We start from the raw sequence: 22138 nt of genomic DNA, 5'->3' as shown, positions 1-22138 counted from the left end.
GAACCCGTGTGCACTGTTGGTGGAATGTAAACTGGTGCAGTCACTCTGAAAAACAGTATGGAGGTTCCTCAAAAAAATGAAAAATAGAACTACCATATGATCCAGCCATCCCACTTCTGTGTATATCTCCAAAGGAAACAAAATCAGGATCTCAAAGAGATTACCTGCAGTCCCAGGTCCACTGCAGCACTGTTCACAACAGCCAAGATACTGGCAACGTGAATGACCTGGAGGGCTTCATGCTAAGTGAAATAAGCCCAACAGAGAAAGACAAACACTGTGTGGTATCACTTATATGTGGAACCCTAAAATTAAACTAAAGTTGAACTCACAGAATCAGAGAATAAAACGGTAGTTGCCAGAGGCTTGGGAGTGGGGGAAATGGGGAGATGTTGGTCAAAATGTACAAACTTTCAGTTAAAAGAGGTTCTGAGGATCTAATGTATACCATGGTGACTATAATATTGTCGATGTGAAATCTGCTGAGAGAGTACAGTTAAAGCATTCTCACAAAAACAAAACAAAACAAAAAGAGTAACTATGTGAGGTGATGATGTGTTATTTAACTTGGTTGTGGTAATCATTTTATAATGTATACATAGATCAAATCATCACATTGTACATTTTAAATATATACAATTTTGTCAATTATACTCAATAAAGCTGGAAAAATAAAAAATATAATAATCTAAACTAGTTAAATGCAAATGCAAATCATAACCTATCAAATTTTAAATCAAATGTATTAAAATTAAATCTTTACTTATAAAAATGTAATTAAACCTCATTAAATATTTTTACAAAAGTAAATCTATTTGTAATTAAGCATTCCAAGTTTATACAGTTACCAGCGTAAAGAGTCTGTTATCACACTTCACACACATTACGTCTAGACATACAAATATACAAACGTAGAGTGTGTGAATTCAAGAGGAAGATGCAAATCCCTTGCTAACTTATGAATATGTCCAGTCCAGGGATGGGTTCATGAAGAGAATCAAGGAAACGGATGATCAATGAGATTGGGAAATTGATTATGCGAGAGTGAGAATGGCTGTCATGCTATTGTGAATGGAGGGATGTGACAAGGTAGAGTATTTGTGTTCTCTCCTACCTACATGTTCCTACAGCTCAAATCGCCTCTGCTCCAGCATCAGCACCAGTATCTCCCACAAGTCCCGGCAGCCTTTGGAGAGGTAACATCCCCTTTTGTTTTGAGGCATTAGGGCAGGAGGTGAGGAGAAGCATCTTCTGGGACCACATGGTGATGGCCACGAGAGCAGACAATCGGGTTCTGGGTGCACCCTGCCAGCACCGAGCCCTGGCTCCCAGCGACAGAGGCCCAGGGGCTGCTCGCCTGCCCAGGCTTGGCTGAAGGAGGTTCTCCTCTACTCGCCTCCTCTACTCGATGTCTTGAGACACTCTCCTTCCAGCCACGAAGCCCCACTGCCCTTCTTTCAGCTTCTCTAAGGGCCAAAATCTCCTCAGCCTTAGACTTCACTCCTCTGCTTGGAAGTTCTTTGAATGGCTGTCTCCTCATTCTGTAGGTTTCAACTTAAACCCCTTTCTCAGGCAGGCCAGCCCTGATGCTTCTAAGTAAGCTCTCCCTACGCCCACCTCCGCTGGCAATGTTCCATCCCTGCACAGTTTTCTACATAGGACATCTCAGAATTTGCACTCTATATATTTGGGGGGTTGGGGTTTTTTTCTTTATTAACTATGTTCCCATTTTTGGTATAAGAGCCAGAGGAAAGGACCAAGAAGCAAAATATAGTTCTTTTTTTTTTTTTTTTTTTTTTTAGCTATTTGTATAAAATAGTCACTCCATGAATATTTGTAGGAAGGAGAGAGGGAAAGAGACTGGAAAATTCTCTGTAGGCAGGAATTATTTATAGATCAATTCTCCACTTAAAAATACTGCTAAAGGGACTTCCCTGGTGGTGCAGTGGTTAAGAATCCGCCTGCCAATGCAGGGGACATGGGTTCAAGCCCTGGTCCGGGAAGATCCCACATGCCGCGGAGCAACTAAGCCCGTGCACCACAGCTACTGAGCCTGCGCTCTAGAGCCCACGAGCCACAACTACTGAGCCTGCGCACCACAACTACTGAAGCCCGTGTGCCTAGAGCCCATGCTCTGCAACAAGAGAAGCCACCGCAGTGAGAAGCCCACGCACCGCAGCAAAGAGTAGCCCCCGCTCGCCGCAACTAGAGAAAGCCTGCGTGCAGCAACAAAGACCCAACGCAGCCAAAAATAAATAAATTAATTTAAAGAAAAAAACATTGATGAAAGAAATCAAAGATGACACCAACAGATGGAGAGATATACCATGTTCTTGGATTGGAAGAATCAATATCATGTTTTCATTTTTCTTGGACCAGAATTGCTGGGTCATACGGTAATTCTACGTTTAAGGTTTTGAGGAATTGCCAAGCTGTCCTGCAATGGGCTCTGCTTCACAATTCCATCAGCAGTGTTTCTCCACATCCTTGCTGACACATGTTATCATCTGTCATTTTTATTTTGCCATTCTCAAGAGTTAAAGTTGTAGCTCATTCTGGCTTTGATTTGCATTTCATTAATCACTAATGATGTTGAGCATCTCCAGATGGGCTTTATTGGTCATTTGTGTACCTTCTTTTAAAAAACAGCTCTTCAAATACTTCACTCAATTATGACTGGGTTATCTGGTTTTTTAAATTGTTGAGGTAAAAGGGTTCTCATATATGATTTGAAATTTTCCTCCCATTCTGTCTTATTACTTTTTTGATGGTGTTCTTTGAAGTGCAAAAGTTGTTGATTTTGATGAAGAACAATTTATCTATTTTTTCTTTTGTCATTGTGCTTTTGGTGCACAGTATCCAAGCATCCATTGCCGAACCCAAGACTATGAAGGGATGTGGTGGAGGACGGGGACCCTTGGGGGAGACCAGACGCCCCTGGGGCAGACCTGGCCAGTCCTCCAAGGTCACTTCCCGCCTGCATTCTGCCCTGGGGCTCCTCTTGGAAGTCAGGTGTAACAGAGCACTTTGCTATAGTTTTACCTGATTGGTTACCTTTATTTACCATTCGTCAAATTCAACTTTCTGCTAAGAAACAGAGTATCCTGAAACTTTCACATTGAAAAGTCCTTCCAATAAGTGTATACCATTTACACAATTTCCAGCAGCGGTCCTTTTTTTTTTTTTTTTTTTTTTAATTTTTATTTCTGGCTGCATTGGGTCCTCGTTGCTGCGTGTGGGCTTTCTCTAGTTGCGGCGAGCAGGGGTTACTCTTCGTTGTGGTGTGCGGGCTTCTCATTGCGATGGCTTCTCTTGTTATGGAGCACGGGCTCTAGGCACACGGGCTTCTGTAGTTGCGGTGCCTGGGCTCAGTAGTTGTGGCTCGCGGGCTCTAGAGCGCAGGCTCAGTAGTCGTGGCACACGGGCTTAGTTGCTCCGTGGCATGTGGGATCTTCCCAGGCCAGGGCTCGAACCCACGTCCCCTGCATTGGCAGGCAGATTCTTAACCAATGCACCACCAGGGAAGTCCCGAGAGTTTCAAAATGGTAGTAGAATATTTGGTAAACGATATGTGCTTTGATATCTTTATAGATGGAATCAAATTAAACTTGAGGAAGGGAATAGCTTTGCATTTTTCTAATCTTAAAGCCCTGATTAACCATAATCTTTAAATATAGTGAAATTTTTTATCTATGGTTAAGAAAAATATTTTCTACATTAAGGTTAAAATTCTAAAAGCATGAAAAGAAAAAAAATCAAGGAAAGTATCAATATAACAAGACTACAAATTAACACTAGCACATTGGCCATTTATAGTGTTAAATGTGTTCTTTACACTGTTTCCACTGTTATGTGACAAAACACATATATTTAAATGTGCTTTAAGAAAAACTCAACTCTGCTGATAGGGAGAAACTGAGCCAGGCCCCACATGCCTTTGCTTTCACAGGCTGATCTGCCTTTTCTTTTTCAGAATTTTTATCTTAATCAGTTAGTTGTGGTCCTTCATGATATTGCTTGCATGAAAATGTAATCCTATGTCAAGATTTTTTGGCCCCAAAGAAGTAGAGGACCAATCTGTACAGACTTTGCATATATCTCTCTCGGCTTTCATACCATGTCTCCAACAGGGGTCAAAAACTGAAGGTTCTGGGCTGAAAGCAACCTGCAAATACACGTGGTCGGGCCTTTCACTTTGAAAAACTGTGATCAGCTGCTAATATTTAAAAGTCAGGGGGACTTCCCTGGTGGTCCAGTGGGTAAGACTCTGCGCTCTCAATGCAGGGGGCCCAGGTTCGATCCCTGGTCAGGGAACTAGATCCCGCACGCAGAAACGAAGATGCCGTGTGCCACAATTAAGACTTGGCGCAGCCAAATAAATAAACAAATGTTTCTTTAAGTGAATAAATAAATAAAAATAAAAGTCAGGGAGGGAACTTCCTGGCGGTCCAGTGGTTAGGACTCCATGCTTTCACTGCCTAGGGCCCAGGTTCCATCCCTGGTTGGGGAACTAACATACCTGCAAGCCGTGTCGCTTGGCCAAAAAAATTTTTTTTAAATAAAAACCAGGGAATTTCACTTTTGACTTCCATATTTTCTTGAAAAATGCAGCCAGCTCATTATCAATGGGCCCCAAGCCCTGAGGGCAGCACCCACTCGGGAGCTGGTTGGCCCCGGGCTGCCCCCCCTTCCCAGGACTCCAGCTGCAGGTCAGTCGCTGTCCATCACTCTACTCAGGGCAGGTCGTCTTTCGCCCCCCCCTGCTCCCCTCAGAGGACCCTGCCAGCCAGCTTCCTGTAGGTATGTGAGTCCGAAGCCCGTGCCCTGAGCCGTAAACAGTAGTCACAGCGAACCCTTACATAGCGCTGGGCAGAGCCAGATCCTCTCCTAAGCGTGTAACGCACACGAGCTCGTGTCACCTGAGAATAACCTCAGGGGGCAAACACCGCTAGCATCCCCATTTTACAGACTAAGAAACCGAGACCCCAGGAAGCTGGGAACTCGCAGGGGGCCCGGCTGGGGACCTGAGGGCCCAGCCACTGGGTGTCATTCTCCAGCCGAGGAAGGCTCTGCACAGCTGCAAGGACTACGCCCTCTCCCTTCCGCTCAGGGCCTCCAGGAGAGGGTGTCCGGCGCGGGCCGACCCGCCGACCTTGGCACCTGACGGACAGGCCGCCCTGCGCCCGGCGCTGGGGCTTCTGCAGAAACTGACGCTGCAACACGACACAGGCAAGGTTCAAGGCCAGAGGCCCCGCTCGCCCTGCCCTCTGGCCGCCGCACGCGGAGGGGCCCCGGGCTCAAGAATGCGTCTTGTGAGTTTTTACAGTAAGACTGTTCTTCGTATTCACGAGCACATAAAATTAAGAAGATGCTTAATAAAAATTACTCTGGGCCGAATATAAGTGGGCTTATGTGCAACGACCAGCCACCAGCTTCAACTTTCATGACCCAGCTAGATCCTCACTTCACGATTATGACGAAAAATGACCCGGCGCTGCTCGTCCTACCTCTTGCTCAAAATTCCCGGCGTCTCACTCGGGCCACTTCCCTCCGCCCAGGGATGCACCCGAACGGGGCAGGCGGCTCTCTCCCGCGCGCACCCGCCACGACCGGCAGACACTTGACCGGGGACGCTGAGCCCTTCCAACCGGCTCGTCCCAGAGGCACTTCTCCTCTTCTCCTCTTGGGGCGTAAAGCCCGAGCACCACGATGAGAAGGGTGCGCGCGCCACACACACTGTGCGACCCGAAGGGCAGCTCAGTGATGCGGTTTCTCTCCCCACACGGAAGGCGAGGACGGCGGATGAGCGCCCAGGCCCATCTGCCCGCCCACTCCGGCGTGGCTCCCGGGCGCCTCGTGCCTGCTCGCCGGGGCCCACGCCCCGCGCTCCCGGCTGCTCTGCGGACCCGGGAGCATCGCCCACCGCAGGGCGCGGGGAGGCCCAGCCGGGAGCGGGGAACACGCGCCGTGGTCGGCTGCTTCACCCAATTCAGAGTAGGGAAGATTTGGGGGTAGGGGGGCGACGATAAAGGGGCTAAACTGGGACTCTACGCAGGCAAATTACCCAAGGAATGAAGATGGGAATTCTCCGTGGTAAGTTCTGGAAGATGCTAGAAAGGAGACCCGTTCCTTTCACCGCTTCAGGGCTCGCGCTTTCCAGTCTAAGCGCGGAAGCCTGGGGTTGCGGGCAAGTGAGGACCCTGCTCCGGCGACCCGAGCGGGGTTGGCACCTGGGGGGACAGAGGCGCGGCCTCGACGGGCGGGCGGGGCGGGGCGGGGGCGCACGCCGCGGGGGCGGGGCGGGGAGCGCGGGGCGGGCCAGGAGGCGGGGCGGGGAGCGCAGGGGCGGGCCAGGAGGTGGAGCGGGTCAGGAGGTGGAGCGGGTCAGGAGGTGGAGCGGGTCAGGAGGCGGGGCGGGCGGGTAAGGAGGCGGGGCGGGCGGGGCGAGGCGGGTCAGGAGGCGGGGAGGCGTGCGCCGCGGGGACGAGCACCCGTCCGCGCCAAAGCCGCCCTGCAAAGGCACCTCCTCTTGGCGCGTCGCTGCACCGTTTCCGTGAGCCCAGCCTCTCAGCCCCCGGCCGGGCTTCGGCAGCTCACGTTGATTAATTATTTATTGCCTCCACGCAGGACAGCTTTTCTTCTTTTTATCCGGTAACACTTCCAAACCCTGAAGGGCGGGCGCAGTAATAAGCGGCTGACCCAGGGGCACATACTCCCTACTCCAAACTGTATATTCCACTCCTGAAACCCAAAGCGCTGCACTAATACGAGATTCCCACCAGCTGCTTCTGGTTTCTTCCTTTAACACTGAGTGTTCAGCGCCCGCGCCCGGCCCTGGGGCAGACGCACCCACGGTCACGCGTGTGAGCACGTGAAGTGGCACCGATGAGCCTCCAGGACCCGCCGGGGCAGACCCGCCTCTCACCCGCTCGGTGCCCGGGGGCGGGCGGCCCTCTCCCGGCGACACCGCCGGAAACAGAAGACTTCTGCCACAAGTATGTCTTGCAGTTCAACGTGTACTTTTTGGCCACTCTGTAAGCAGGTATTTAAGGTTTTGGTTTTATCTTTAAAGACTGAAACTTTCAAACAAATCTCATCCCTAAAATAGAACTTTAAAAAATGCAAAACAGAAAAACGAAGTGAAACTTGGATGGTTAATTTAGCCAGCAACTCCAGATGACCAGGCTGGGAGACAGAGGTAATGAGTGGAGAACGTTTTGTCAAATTTTATCAACCTTTTGAGTATAAAGAAGAAACAAATTCATTCTCCTTCTCTCAGCAATTCTTCCGTCCCTTTACATTCTACTGTAGGTGAATACTGCCCTCTTTTGGCAGAATGTTGCAACTTTTAAATATGTGGGGTTTTGGGGTTTTTTAAATACAAAAATCAGAAGAAAAAACCCAATCTCCATGAACAAGCATGATTTTAAAATAAACTTGAACTATGCTTGACATCGTTCCGTGTGTCTTTTACTGTCTATATCAAAAAACGAAAAAGCCAGCTTCGTCCTTTCAGGCCCACCGCTAACAATTCCGATGCTCTTGGTGATGTTTGCAATTTGGAGAACTTGGACAAGACATGCGGGTTTGTGCGTCGTTGTCAGTTCAAAATATTCCATATAATAAATATTACATTGTATTCGTAGGGCATTTTTCTGGAAGGAAAGACTAAAAACTTTCTACTTTTAGAAACCTAAGCTGACAGTCCATGAAAAAAACACCCCTGCTGTTACCTTCCATGAGTATAAGGCCAAGAAGTGCAGGGCCCAGAGCAGCACATGAATGCCAGCTTCGTCGTGGCTGTGGGACCTTTCCTTGCAGGCCTTGGGAAACTCTCCAGCAGAAAACTGTGTGTGCTAGACAAAGCATTAGAAACATTTTTTTTAAAAAGGCATCAGTGTGCTGAGTGAGCAAGTGAGTAAGACATATACAAGGGTCCAAAAACAAAGTGAAAAGGGAAGCCAGCAAGGTAAGTAAACACTGGAGTCTTGTTCAGCTGGAGTATTTGCTTAACTTAGTGACATTAACTTCAGATTTGGGGCAGCAAGCCTACAGGAAGAAGGGAAAAGCCCTTTCCTAAATGGGGAGGGCTTCACTGGAATCTCCACATCCCCTTCATTAAGGAGAACTAGAAATAATCCACCTTATCCCCTCCTTCCCCCAGAGAATGCAGAGAAAACTGCCTATTTCAAAACTTGCTATGAGGAGGAAGGGAGTAAAATGTCCCCGAAGATGTAACGTCCCCAGGTTAGCTTTCCCGTGGATGTTCAGGCCCCTCTCCCTGAGTGGTGTGAAACCCTTAAACCCAGGACTTAGTTTAAAGAGGCCGTGAGCCAGCAGTGCTTCTGGCAAAGACCAGTCGGCCTCTAATAAACTCTCACAGATAAGAGTTCCACAAGCTCAGTCAAAGCCCGCAAAGCACAAGAGAAACGGGGTCGTCACAGCTAGCCCTCAGAGACCTCCTGAGCAGAAGCCCACCGTGGAGGTCAGATACTGGAATCAGATATGGAATAGAAAACAGGCTCAGTGTGCTTACCGAATTGAACGTAGTAATAAAGAGCAGGAAATTATTTTTTTAAAAAAATTTAAAAAGCAGAACTAGAAAATTTAACAGACATTAAAACTCAGGGTAAGGGTTTAACAGCAGACTTAAAGCAAGTGAAGACAGAACTAGTGGTTGGAAGATAATATTTGAATAAATTATTTAGAATCCAATGCTGAGAGGCAAAACGTTGAGGCAATGTCTGTAAGAAAAGAAAATGGCCAAGAATTTCCAGAGCTGATCAAAGAGGCCAATCCACACACCTATAAAACAAATACCAAGTAGGATTAAAGATAAAAATTAACACCTAGCACATTATATGAAACTACAGAAAATCAACAATGCCAAGACAAGAATATTAACAAGGTCAAGACAAAACTGTAAAAACAGAGATAAAAGATAACCTTCAAAGAAATGGCTATCAGTGGACTTCTCAACAGCTACAATGAAAGCCAGAATGTAGAGAAGTAACTCCATTGTTTTAGAGAAAAATACTGTCATCCTAAAATTATATTAGTCATATTTTTCAAGAACAAAGATAAATTTTTTTCAGACAGACAAAACTAAGAGTTAGCTACCCAGCGTCTTTCACCAAAAGAAATTTTAAAAGATGTACTTTAGGCAAAAGAAAATTGAGATGATCTAAGAGTCAAGAAAAAATAATGAACAAAAAAGTGGGAATGTGGGAATCTAGCATCACTACAGACAACAGGGACCAGCCTCAGAAAGACAACGTGTAGTGAAAAGCAGGTGCACAGGAATGAACAGGGGTGATTCCACTCATACCGCTTGGAGATACAAGTGTACGTGTAAAACCGCGGCAAAAAGCCAGGTGTGATCGCCACAAACGGGCACCCTGAGAGGGGGGTTAAGATGAGCTGGGAAGAGGGGCACACATAGGTAACGGTAGTGCTAGCGGTCAAGCTTCATGGTTCGTGCTCACATGTACTTACATGAACACTCAGTCATTCCTTGGACTTTCCATGCATCTTATAAATATCCTTCGTATCTACTTGAATAGTTCATAAAAATAAATTTTTAAAAACCCTACACCCTTCAGAGGTGGCAAGAGTCAAAAGGAAATGAGATGTCCAAATACAGACCATTCTATACCATAATTCAGCATATATCCATAGGTGTATTGACATTTTCTAAATTTAAGAAGAGAAAAAAGGCAGGCCACTGGAGAACGATGCTTAATTATATGCAACTGTTTATTTAAAATAATTTTCCAAGTTTTCCCATAAATTAACAGGTTTTGCTTCACTTTTGTCCTCTCAAACAGCTAGAAACCAACACTTACACATTCTGTATTTTAACTACTATGTATGCTATTTTAATGACATTTTTCTTTATTAGTACTAGAACCAGATATATCGACCAATAAGCAGTACAGATTTAAATGCTGTTCCTGGCAGTTATGGTGTTGCTGGCAGTTTCTCGGGCTTTATCAGATTCTGGATGCTATTTCAAGCCATCTCCAAGCAGCAATCTGACTGAGGGGGGGGGAGTCGTCGTGCTCCCTCCCTAGGCCTACTTTCTCGCCGCAAAACAAATAATTACCCCACTGTAAAATCCCATGAATACTCTGATCATTTTCAATTACTTCAACTTTATTTGCTACCTCTCCACCTATAAAGCATAATTATCCACACTCAAATATAACATGATTCATTAAAAAATAAACACCCAAAATATTCTTAATCATTCTAATATATTCCCATTAATAGATAAAAGGGCTTTTGCTTAAAATTTCATTTTTTATTTCTACTTCTTTATTTAAAGTCAATAGTAAAGTCACAACTGTGAAATAAATGCATTTAAAAACACAAAAGATACATTTCAATGACAAAAAATAGGCAATGATTATGAAAACCTACTGTACATTTTGCCAAAGCCAACAGAATGAAAGCTGATGTGAAAAACTCCATCTTCAAACATATCCTTAACAAAAACGTCCCTCATGAATAGTTAACACCATGATTTAAGAAAACGTTGTGTTTACGTATCTGAACACTTGCCCCAAAAACAACAAACTGGTGGGGGGGGCGGCGAGATAAAAATAAGTTTAACTCAAAATTAAACTTCTAAAATGGACACTGATTTCAAAATAAAATGAACATTTCTAACATGATAATTGTATGAAACTATTTTTTTTTCCTTGATAGAAATGAATGGGGCATTTCTTAACAATAACAGCTTAGTAATCACCTAAGAAAAATTGTGGAGACACCCCCAACGCCCAAGCCCAGTCAATGGTAAAAAACAAACAGCTTCCACGAAATTATCTTTCACATTACTAAAATATCCTGATTTACCTGGGATAGTTCACGCTTAGAATATTTCAAACAGTTGTTTTTAGATGTGTGGAATTACCAGAGCTGAGATTTTTTTAAACCATTCATCTAACGGTTGAATCTTTGCAGAGACATAATAATCCTTCCACTACACATTGAGTGCGTTTCCTCAAGCATACTTGTTCAACAGTTGTTAACAGTGATGCTGGTGGTGGTAAGTGATACTCTCAAATTTTTCCTTTTAAAAAATATATAATCCATGGAACACTAAATAGTAAATATGCTACATTGTATACTTTCTTAAACAAGGAATGACTCTTCAGGCCCTAGTAGGAAGAAAAGAAACACACTAATAATGGCATTTACCACCTGTTTCACTACTGACATTCAAATAATGAATACAGTAGTATGTGATATTAAGCAAAAAAATGAAAATCACTGTTACTTTACCACAAGAAACAAGAACAAAATAAAAACATGGGAAGAAATTAAATGAGCCCAATGTAGATCCCAAAGATTACACAATGATTCCGAAGTTTCAAAGAAAAGGTCACCTACATATAATTTCTGTGAATACTTTCTATGCTACAAAGATGAATTTCAAAGCAAATGCAGGCTGGCGCAGCCCTACTTGTCAAGGGTGAACCTGCCAATGAACCAGGAGTTCCCTTTGCTAAAGTGCACCCGTGACCAGCCCGCTCAGGCCGATTCACCGATGAGCCACCCACAGTCGCGTAGGACAACGGACCCTCTTAAAGCAAATACTTTATACGGTGGGCTACAGGGAAAACCGTCCTAAATATACTGTCTTCTAAAACTTCAAAGTAAGATAACCTCATCATTGTTAAATACTGAAAATGTAAAGGGTCCACACAAACTAACAGTTGTATTAAGTATATACGTTTTACTTCAATATTCACTTGACGTGCTCCTAAAATCTCTATGAGAGAAGATGTTTTCCCCATGTCTTTTGGCAACAGATTCAAGAGCAAGAGAGCAGTGCTGTTGAACTCCCTGAAAGGAGGCTTTTTAAAGCTACGTTACTCCGTATCTGCATCGTTATTGCACTCATACATTGCCCGGAACAGACCTACAGCAACTCAGCAATAGTGACTGCAACACACAAAGCTTCTGATTTCCTTGTTAGATAAAGGTTTCATGGAGGAAATGCAAATGGCTGCAATTCGAATCAGACTACATATGCTTCACGATTATTTCACCTTATGGAAAATCAAATCTAACCCTCACCACTACTAGTCTGTAAGGAACCAGACGAGGATCTGAAGGACCCAGTCTCGACTACTGTTACATTCCACTCTTGAAGTTGCTCCGAGTTAAAACAGCAATTTTTCCAAGATTTAAAGAAAAATATATTTTATAAAAGGGATTCTTTTTAATCACAGAATACATCATTTTTATTACTAAGACAGAAACAAGTTATACTTTTTCCACTAAAAAGTCACTGTGATGAAAGAAAGAATTCTCTTTTAACCTCTAACAAATGCTACATTTTCAAGACTAAAGGAATTATCAGTAGGCATTCTTTCTTCTTGCTCTAAGTTATTTTTCCCGAAAATACGTCAAGTAAGCTTTCAGAGACTCGGGCAGGGGGAGCCTCATGATCTTCTCCCGCAGCAGGTTCTGGGGCGGCTCCTCCAGCTTCTGGGTTTCGCCGCGCTCTCTCTCCTCCCCCTCTTCATCTTCCTCCATCTTCTCATCCTCCTCACTGTCTAGAGGCTGAGGAATGAGCTGATTCCCCACAAAGACGTAAGTGTTAATCCTCTGCTTGACCCTCTTCCTCTTCCTTTTGGGCGGAGCCCTCTGAGAAATCCCCTTGGCCTGCATCTCATCATTTATGAAATTTCTAAGTGTGCGTCGAATGTAAATACGAGCCAAGTCCTGCAGATTCCTGACAGCACAGGGGGCTAAAAACACACGAAAAACATAAAAAGTAAAACGTTATACACTGTTCACTTCTTAGTGAATACTAGAAGACAGAGACAGAAAAAACTGTGACTTGCATCTGACACAGATTTTAGGAAGGGCGCTTACTATGTGCCAGACCACCGCGGTACCGAGGGCGGCGGACGGCACCGGGGTCTGTGTGTACAGACGTGTGCGCGTCCCCAGGTATGAGCATAAACCCTCTCGGGAAGGATAAATAACTTGCAACAGCTGGAGCACATGTGAATCAAGTAGTGAGGGGACAAGAATAGAAGAGATTTTACCCTACACATTCTCTGTACTTTCTGATGTCAAAAAGCATGTGAAGGACCTATTTAAAAACCTCAAATGAAGGCACTGTTTGAACAGCTGCCTCGGTCTGAGATCTAAACTATTACACGCATGCACACGCAGTTTCCATCTTTCTGTAAATCAACAGGCAGAACTGGTTCAGAGGGAAAGGGCCACCAGAAATCATGCCGCAACACTTCAACAGCCCCCAAACACCACAGATCTAAGTTACTGACGCTCGCTTCTATCAAGTGCACAGGCAGAGTCGGAACAGGCCCTGTCTGCTTCACTCCCGCCCCCCGCCGACGCGCAGATGTTAAGACCTAGGGCCACACGCCCCTCCTGGTGGCCTCCTCCAGTGCTTTGCACCCAGACAGAGAAAATTCTCAGGTCCCCACCTGAAATTCGTTTTTCCTAGTTTCCACCCCTGTGGGAATAAAACCCTTATCAAGGATTCTTCTCAAATACCTAGCAAAGCACAGCCCTCCTCAGTTCAACAGCACGAGAAAGCCTTCATCACTTTTCCCCTTACTTTTAGTGCTTTTTCTTAGCTACCTCCTTCCAAACCTTCCTGTTATCGTGTCAGTTACCCAAATGTGTATGTGGTCGGTCTTTGCCCTCACCTGTGAGCTCTTGCGGGTGGGAGGTAGGAAGGAGGCCTGGGGCCCTTCCTCATCCTCCCCCATAGGGCCTGCAGGTATACATCCTGTCCCGTGAGCTCCCCTCCTGCCCGAGTGCCCGGGGCTCTGCCCAGTCACAAGCTGGGCACAGCCTGCAGCGGGAGATGTGGTTTTTCATACAACTCCAGGCAGGAGGCACTTTAGACCAATTCGAAGATCCCTTAGCACATACCTCCTGGCCTGCTACAAAACCTTGTCTTCAGACTCTCTACTGAAACCCAAACTGGAAAGGAATTCGAAGAGCCGTGTCGGGCAGGTTCAGCTGGACCGTCTATCCTGCCATCTGCACCTGCCCCCAACCATGCGGGGAAACTGGAACAACCTGTAACGACTCTGCCAGCAGCCAGCTGTGTGAGCACGCAACAGACTGAAACTAAGAGAGCCCCTGCTCTTAAAGAGCGTATACGTCTGGGGAGCGGCAGATAAACAAGTACGGAACCAACCACCAACGACGTAGCAAGTAACGTGGGGGCGAGGCTGCTCCCGGCTGGGTGGCCCTTGTGGTCTCCGCGAGGAAGTCACGACTGCGCTTGCATCCACGTGGCAGGAGGAGGCCAGCCCGCGAGCGCCTTGGGCGGCGGCAGGTGGGCAGGCAGCGCGGGGGAAGCGTGGAGCAGGAGGGCGCGGGGCGGGGCCTCGTCCTGGTCTGCAAGGCCACGCCATCAGCAACCGCAGGGCTCTAAGGAGGCAGGGTCCTAACGGATGACGAGGATGGCCCGGCCCCTCTGTGGGGTGGCGGCTGGCAGGGGAAGGAGCGGGGGGCCGCCGGACGTGCCGGGGCCTGCGTGAGGGGGGACCACGCTGGGGCGGAGAAGGGGGACAAGGCTGCGCTCTGCTCTGAAGACAGGACGGACGGGGACGGGACGCGGAGAGGCTCTGGCCCCAGCGGCCAGGCGGATGCTAACGCTGGTTACCCACGTGACAGAGAAAACAGCTCGGCGAGGAGAAGACAAAGGTTTGCTTTGCTCGTGCTGCGTGTCCTAAATGGAGGCCTGGGCGCTCCCGCCACCCCGTGCACCTTTCAACGTGGCAGCGCGTCAGCGCCGGGCGAGGCAAGCGGGGAGGGGCCGGCAAGGTGCTCGGGGCCCCAGAGGCCACGCCACGTGCCGGCCCTTCGCAGCCGCGGCAGTCCCGCCAGCGCCGGGCTCAGGGCAGGGCCAGGACGTCAGCCCCAAAGGCCAGGACGGCCCCCACGGGGGGCGCCGGCGGGAGGGAGGCCGGAGGTCAGGGGCCCACTGCAGGAAGCGGGGAAGAGAACCACCGGGGAAGAGCTTCAGAAGCTGCGAAGAAGAGAAGGAATAACGTAGTCCCTGTGGGTGCGACCCACCCGCACCCCGGGCGCTCTCCCAGCACCTTCACCGTCCTCCCCCCCTCGCCCCCTCCCCACCGGCACTGCCGGCTGCTCCAGCTACAAGACACTACACGACACGACACGACACGATCACCACGACGACTGCCAGGGCAGCCCGACTTCAAAGGCACCAACCGGACCCGGAGTGCAGAAGGATTCAGACCCGGCTTCAGTCGCTCCTAACACTCACAGGTCCTAAAGCAGCACCCACAAGAGCCTCATTCAAACGTTTTTCTGATAATAGGAAATTTTTCAGACGATTCTCAGCCCTCCTTCTTCAAAACTCCCAGCATTTCCTGTACTCCAACCCTCCTTGTTCCTAATGCTGGCAGTCACGAGAAGGATCCAATACAGCAGGCAACGCGGGTCCTGACTGCTGTAAAACTTCACTGTGAATTGACGCTTTCAGGCCAGAACTACAGTGAAGGTTATCTCTAACACACACACACACGTCAGCTCTATTTGTTTCCCAAAAGGTGGTCTCTACGTAGATTTTATAGGAACCTAGCAGTCAGCACTTTCACTTTTATTTGTTAAGTAAGACTGAAAAGGGCACTGGATTTAGGTCAAACCCCATTTTTAACCTACAAAACCGCAACTTCGTATGGCTCAGCGTGGTGCAGTTCCACAGTTCATGAAATCTCCTGACCTCTGTGAGGCTGAGATTTGTTAAGAAGGAATGTACATCTGGCTTCCCTTCCTGACACAGAGCTCCTAAAGCACGTGGAATGTCCTAAGCGATGAGAGCGTCAAAGTGAAAAGCAATACCTTTCAGTGCTCACAAGAAGCTCCTTTCAACCACACGTGAGTTGATGTTACGGGGGTGACTTTCAGTAAGCCCTTCAAGGTGCTAGGCTGGCTGTCGGGGCCACCAACCATGGGATTAGAGAACTGGAACTTTCAGGCTACCCCTCCAGAGAAGGGAAAGGGGCTAGAGGTTGAGTTAATCACCGAGAGTCGATGATTTAATCAGTCGAACCTCCATAGAAGCCCCTAATGGAAAGGGGTCAGAGAGCTTCTGGGCTGGTGAACAGCTGGAGGTGCTGGCAGGGTGGAGCGCGCAGAGAGGGCGTGGAGGTCCGCACCCTGCCCACACACCTCACCCTGGGCATCACTCCCATCCGGCTGTTCCCCAGTTAATCTAATGAGTAATCTGTTCTCCTGCATTCTGGGAGCCGCTCCAGCAAATTATCGAACTCGAGGAGGGGTCATGGGAGCCTGATTCATAAGCAGCCTGTGAGAAGCTGGAGGAGGACAGAGCCTGTAGCCTGCGGGGTCTGCGCTAGCACCGGCGAGCGCCAGAACTGCGCCAGACCACAGTACAGCTCGTTGGTGTCCGCAGAGGACTGCAGGATTGTTCAGGGAGGAGAACCCACGGGTCCGGATGACAGGAGGATTCGGTAGGTGGTGTATAAAGGAAACAGAGTTTTCCTTTAGTTGGTGTAGAGTTTTTCCTTCACCCCTTCTAAAGGGCCTGCCATGAAATTTATTTTTAGAATGTCTTATACATTCTAAAAGAATGTATAAGACATTCTAAAAAGAAAGAAAGAAAGAAAAAGAAATATGACTTTAAGTTGAATAAAAATTTATGATGAACCTGAGGAAAAGTTGTAAATACATTTTAGTAACTGTTTATATGAGCAATTTCATAGCTACAAAATACATTTGGCAAAGGATTTGCACGTGTATTTTTTAGTTTTTTTGTGCTAACATTCCTTCATGTTTTTATTCCCTATAATTAATGAAATAATTCTACACAGAAACCTATTTTAACTTATTTTAACAGAAAAGCAAACGTGTTCTTATTCTCCACACATCCTATTCCATTTCAATTCCTAGCTACCTGGTCCCCAAGTCCACCTCTCCACTGGTAAGAACTTGAGCAGGGGAAACGGGTGTAATTTACTGACCTTCCCAAAATCCCAACACTATTCTTTACTAAGCCATTATTACCTGCTAAGCACTTTATAAACACTACTTTATTTAATTCTCAAAACCACCCCAGGGCTTCCCTGGTGGCGCAGTGGTTAAGAATCCGCCTGCCAATGCAGGGGACACGGGTTCAAGCCCTGGTCTGGAAGATCCCACATGCTGCGGAGCAACTAAGCCCGTGCCTGCAACTACTGAGCCTGTGCTCCAGAGCCCACGAGCCACAACTACTAAGGCCACATGCTACAACTACTGAAGCCCACACACCTAGAGCCCGTGCTCTGCAACAAAGAAGCCACCGCCATGAGAAGCCCGCACACCGCACGGAAGAGTAGCCCCCGCTCACCGCAACTAGAGAAAGCCCGTGCGCAGCAACAAAGACCCAACGCAGCCAAAAGTAAATAAATAAAATAAATAAATAAATAAATAAATAAATAAACCACCCCAAAACGCCACAAAACCACATGGGTTGCAAGAGGGTAAAATAACCCTGAAAATAAAATGAAATCTCTCCCAGGTTCCTATGAAATAAATTCATTTAAAAAGCAGATTAAACCAAGAAGTCTACTATGGTAAAGTTCTAAAGCTCATTTTTGGCAAAGAACCTTACTTATTGGTTTCCAAAGCCATGATTCACGCTGGGCCAACCACCGCCGCGCTCACCGTTCTTCCTCGGGGTCTCAGCAGCCCTCAGGGCGCTCCGCGCTCCCGCCTCCTCCAAAGCCTGGTTTCGCACAGCACACGCTGCTGTCCTCCCCCTTCTCGGCCCTGCCTCTGCTCGCGGCCCAGCTCTGATCTGCTGGGTCACAGGCCCGGGCCCAGCGCCTCCCCCAGGCTCCTCACCCGTCCTCACGGCGCGCGCAGCAGGGTGACACCCGCGTGCCCACCTAACAGGAAACTCAAGCACAGCCAAAATAAAAGTCTCTGATCTTCCTACACCGATTTCCAAGCTATTCACCCTCAGTCCTCAACAGCAATAAATGGTACCATCACTCAGTGAGGGGCTCAGGGTAACACTTTAGAGCCCTCTTTTTCCTCCACCATTTTCCTACCTTCAAACAACTCCACCCCCATCAACACTGACTCTCTCCTTGAGGACAAGGAAAGTCTCCATCAGCTATCCTCTGCAGCCCAGCCGAGGCGCTTCAGCGACCCTGAAAGTTATTGCTGGTCTTGGAACGAGCAAGCTCTTTTCAGCCTAAAGAAAGGCTTCTGTGTTTGCTGTCCCTCTGTATGGAAAATGATGCCAACAAATTTACCATAATTAATAAATTCACAACTGTAAGTAATAAATTCATCTTTTCGTTTGACCTGCCCCTTCTTTTCATGCCTCCGTGAAGGCAGCTAACAGGGTCTGGTGCAAGGTAGGCGCTTTATCCAAAAAAAACAACAAAAAAACAAATAAATCCATGGACTATATTACTGCATTATTTACTTAACTCTTCATAATTAACACAGCCCATTAATCCCAAGCACAGCTGTTGAACAACATAAGCCACAGTCCAGTCAGAAAGGACCAGCGGTTACTTACGGAGGCCCACAGAATCTGGTTTGCCATTGTCATTCTTGCTTGGCTGCACAAGTGGGGCAAATGACACAGCAAGGATGTTTTTACTTTCCCAAGTGTTCTGTCCAGTTCGCATAATTTGTGTTAACTATTTAGAGGGAGAAAAGGAATAGAACGGCTTAATCTTGGAAGTGTGATCACCTTACAGTCACAATTTAGTTTTAACAGAATAACAGCAGTGATTGCTATATAATCACTTGTATCTGAATGCAACCAAATTACTTTCGTTTAAATATTTACCATAAAATGATACAGGAGGAATCACAAATACTTGCTGTTCAAGACAGACACTTGAGTGCAAACGGCATGACTCCGCTGGTTGTATCTGGGGTCTGAGGGCTTCTAGGGGTACTCTTCCAACCCACACCTGCCACTGGCCCCCAGAACACGTGTCTCACACAGCTTCAGTTGTTTGGTTAAAGTGTTGTATTAGTAAAAACACGTTTGCATTACTGTACCAACGAATCAACTTCATGATCTTCCACGGTGGTTATAAAATACAGATTCTAATTCTAATCCCAACTTGACATTTCATAGATAAATGTAATTAGTCACAAGGGGATTAGAAGTTTTACCCACTCAGCAAATACCCACCATCAGTTCTTGAGAAAAAATATGAGCTCAGTACATGACTGAAGGAAGATGAATTAGTATCTTCAATTTACATTATAGAAATCAGCCTATTATATTTTACATTAGTACAATAGTATATAATAAATATTCAATAAAATACCAATGGGAAACCATATTTTAAATGTTTAAAAACGTCTCTTTAAAGGAAAACAGAAAAAGACGATTAATCTGGGAGTCTCAACTCCGGAAGCATTCAAGTAACAACATTTTTCCAAGAATGTGTTTTAATGAATGCTTTATAGTCTGTCTTTTTAATAACTGACAAACACAGTACGTGGTGATGGTAAAATCCTCTGACCTGCAAATCACATGTGCGAACTTAGGGGACCCTCAGATATACAAACTCCAAAACGACTACACTACGTCCCAGTCATCTTGGACAATCTTATCTTTTACTTACAAACCACAAGGTGTTTTAAACATCTCAGATGTATGTTAATATGAATATAAAAGATATTTTTTGAAATGTATATTTATAAAATTTCAAAGTAAAAGAGCCACCCATTTTCTGAATAAATTAGTATTTCATACACTTATCATACCTAATAATTCCAAACCAAAGGCAGACAGTAGGTGAAAAATACTTTCAAATGCGTCTACGTATACTAAAAGAAGATCCAAAAATTTACTCGTGTCTGGAATGGAGTTAAAGCAGTTCAAACCAAACCCCAAACAGGATTTCCTTTTCGCATGTTCAGCTAGAAGCAGTTACCACATTCAGCGGCACCCCCTCCCCTCATCCCGGCGAGGACGCCGAAGGCGGAGCTGCAAGGCAAACACCAGGCGGGCGCGGCTCGGCGCGGCTCTCCTAACCCTGGTTGACGGGTCTTTTCCGCACCTGCCTTGGTTAATAGTCAAGAGCCCGTTTCAGTGTTTTCCTCTAGAGACAGATCTGGGAAGAGTATTTGTTTCTTCCTTAAGACTTACAGGGTACCTTTCACTGAGGCGACACTCCCCGTCTTACACTAAGTGCGTTTCCCACGTCTAGCGAGAGGACGGCGGCGGCTACCTGGTCTTCTATAGGCATCACGAGGATGCCCCCGACCTTCAGCAGGATCTTCATGTAGTGCTCATGGTCCTTCTGCACTCCAGCCCCACAGTAGACCCGATCATACTGATGGCTGTCGGACGCTATCTGCAGACAATTACCAACCACAAATGCAGGTTCACAGAACTCGAATCTATACGGGAAACAGACAGTATTTTAGCTCATTAAGCAAAAGCTCAGATCTAAACAAATTAACATAGTCCAGCTTCTTGAAACAGTGAAGTTACCAAATTAATGGTAAGGATAAAATATTATAAAATTTGATTGAAATATCAGATTTATGAAGTTTAACACTGATCAAATATTGTTTTATTATCAGTGAGGCAGTGTACATTTTTTCAAAACATTAACCTTTTTTTTTGCCACACTGAAACCTTACTTAAGGCTTAAAAGGTGAATATAGTGAAAAGCCATCACAACACCAATCTTGTGATGCCCACAAAGGACATACAATAAGGATGAGAATTCCAAGGGTCCAACAAAAGAGAAAAGGCTTCACTCCCCCCGCTCCTTCCAAAAGAAGCTGGGGGCCAGTGGACATGGAAGGGCTTGTGCACTCTCCATTGCAGGCTTCTTGCTGCGGTTAACAGCGGCAAAGCTGGTCAGGAAAAGACACCGGTGCCCTTACCCTATGCTCTTGCAACCACTAAAGAGTAGGGAGATTTTCCTAACACATTTTGGCAGAACTATGTTACAGGGTTGGAGAAGAGAACAGAATGAAGTGTTTTTTGGCCCCCGTGATCTCCCTACACAACAAAAGAAGAGAGATGGATGGTTTCAAAGCAAAGGCATCTTATCCAGGCCGCCTGTTCCTGGTTACGGTGTTGATTCATTGTATACAGAGTTACGCTTTTACAAACTATCCTATTTAGACTTCTACTTTATTCCTTAAGTTCTGGCAAATCTGAAAACAGTCTCTAAAATACATAATTAAAAGCCTAATGCACTAATAAAACACGTACGGTAATTTTTTTAAATTAGTTCATGACATAGCCTTTCACTTTTAAGCTGATGGATGTTAAGTTGACCACACAGCAAAATCAGGCTATCGTTTGAGGATGAAATAATTTACATTAAAAGTTTCGGCCTGCAGTGAAAAATGACTGTGAATCATAATCATATTTATTTTGTAGAACGTATCCTGTCCTTTGGTAATTAACAGACTTATTACGCAGTCAGTTCCCATTAGAAGTCACTGAAGTACAGACACACTCTGGTCATCGATATTTAAAGGCGACTTCCGCAGCATGACGCCGTCCTCGACTTCCCGTCCGCTTGGTGGAGGGGCTGGGGGCGCGAGGGGCGGTGTCGAGCCTGCGGCCTCCTCTCCACACGGGGCGCCACACGGGGCGCCACACGGGGCTCCACACGGGCCGGCCCGCGCCGCCGCTCCTTCTGCGCACCTGCGCCCCGGTGCTCACGCTTCCTGGCTCTCCCCTCCCTCCAGCGCTTCCCCCACGCCGCTCAGCACAGGTCCGCGCCCCTTAGAGGGCCATGTGGGGCTCCTTGCGCTTCTACCTGGACGTCCCCCCTTCCAGACTCACTCCCTGGCTCTGCCCCCGACCCCACACACACTGCGCTGCGGCCACAGGTTGAATTACTGGCTTCTCATCACTTAGAGGAAATATTACGAAGTGTCTCCTGCATCTGTGTCTGTGCTGTTCCTTTGACTGAAAGGCACCCCGCCTCTCTTCTTGATAAACGCCTAGCATCACTTGGAGACACAGTTCAACTATGAGCTACACAACGAAATCTTACCCAACTCCTTAATAGGATCTCATTCTTTCTACTTGCATAATACACACAAAAGTGTAAACTTACCTATGTAATGGACAATGTTTAATTTCTCTCTTACA

General features: G+C 46.5%; 2 protein-coding genes and 2 long non-coding RNA genes across 27 annotated transcripts in view; 2 read left to right on the top strand and 2 right to left on the bottom strand.

Moving 5' to 3' along the window:
* Positions 1 to 6251, bottom strand: part of LOC309614518 (uncharacterized protein) — a 368580-nt gene extending 362329 nt beyond the window's left edge. For 12 of the 14 annotated variants that reach the window (XR_014236210.1, XR_014236211.1, XR_014236212.1 and 9 more), the window contains exon 1: positions 6065 to 6251. The gene's annotated coding sequence lies outside the window, so the exon portion shown is untranslated. Of the gene's footprint in view, positions 1 to 5507; positions 5641 to 6064 lie in introns of those variants that run through there. The other 2 variants (XR_014236222.1, XR_014236223.1) reach the window with 1 other exon arrangement.
* The window catches only part of LOC309614531, a 267051-nt gene that overhangs the window by 43217 nt on the left and 201696 nt on the right, over positions 1 to 22138 (top strand). The window lies entirely within an intron of this gene.
* On the top strand, positions 6035 to 10094 carry LOC309614524. Its single transcript, XR_014236234.1, has 2 exons — positions 6035 to 6093; positions 6628 to 10094. It is a non-coding gene; the product is annotated as an uncharacterized lncRNA (long non-coding RNA).
* Positions 9739 to 22138, bottom strand: part of PCMTD1 (protein-L-isoaspartate (D-aspartate) O-methyltransferase domain containing 1) — a 61852-nt gene continuing 49452 nt past the window's right edge. For all 11 annotated transcript variants that reach the window (XM_082363019.1, XM_082363016.1, XM_082363018.1 and 8 more), the window contains 3 exons: positions 20244 to 20415; positions 18566 to 18689; positions 9739 to 12764 (listed from right to left, as the gene is read on the bottom strand). In XM_082363019.1, coding sequence (XP_082219145.1) covers positions 12400 to 12764; positions 18566 to 18689; positions 20244 to 20297 — 543 coding nt within the window. In that variant the 5' untranslated portion in view covers positions 20298 to 20415 and the 3' untranslated portion in view covers positions 9739 to 12399. The remainder of the gene's footprint in view (positions 12765 to 18565; positions 18690 to 20243; positions 20416 to 22138) is intronic.

Source organism: Balaenoptera borealis (assembly GCF_965194805.1).
Source record: "Balaenoptera borealis genome assembly, chromosome: 17".
Taxonomy (NCBI): domain Eukaryota; kingdom Metazoa; phylum Chordata; class Mammalia; order Artiodactyla; family Balaenopteridae; genus Balaenoptera; species Balaenoptera borealis.
Note: the sequence above shows the minus strand (reverse complement) of the source record. Positions and strands in the feature narration are given on the sequence as shown.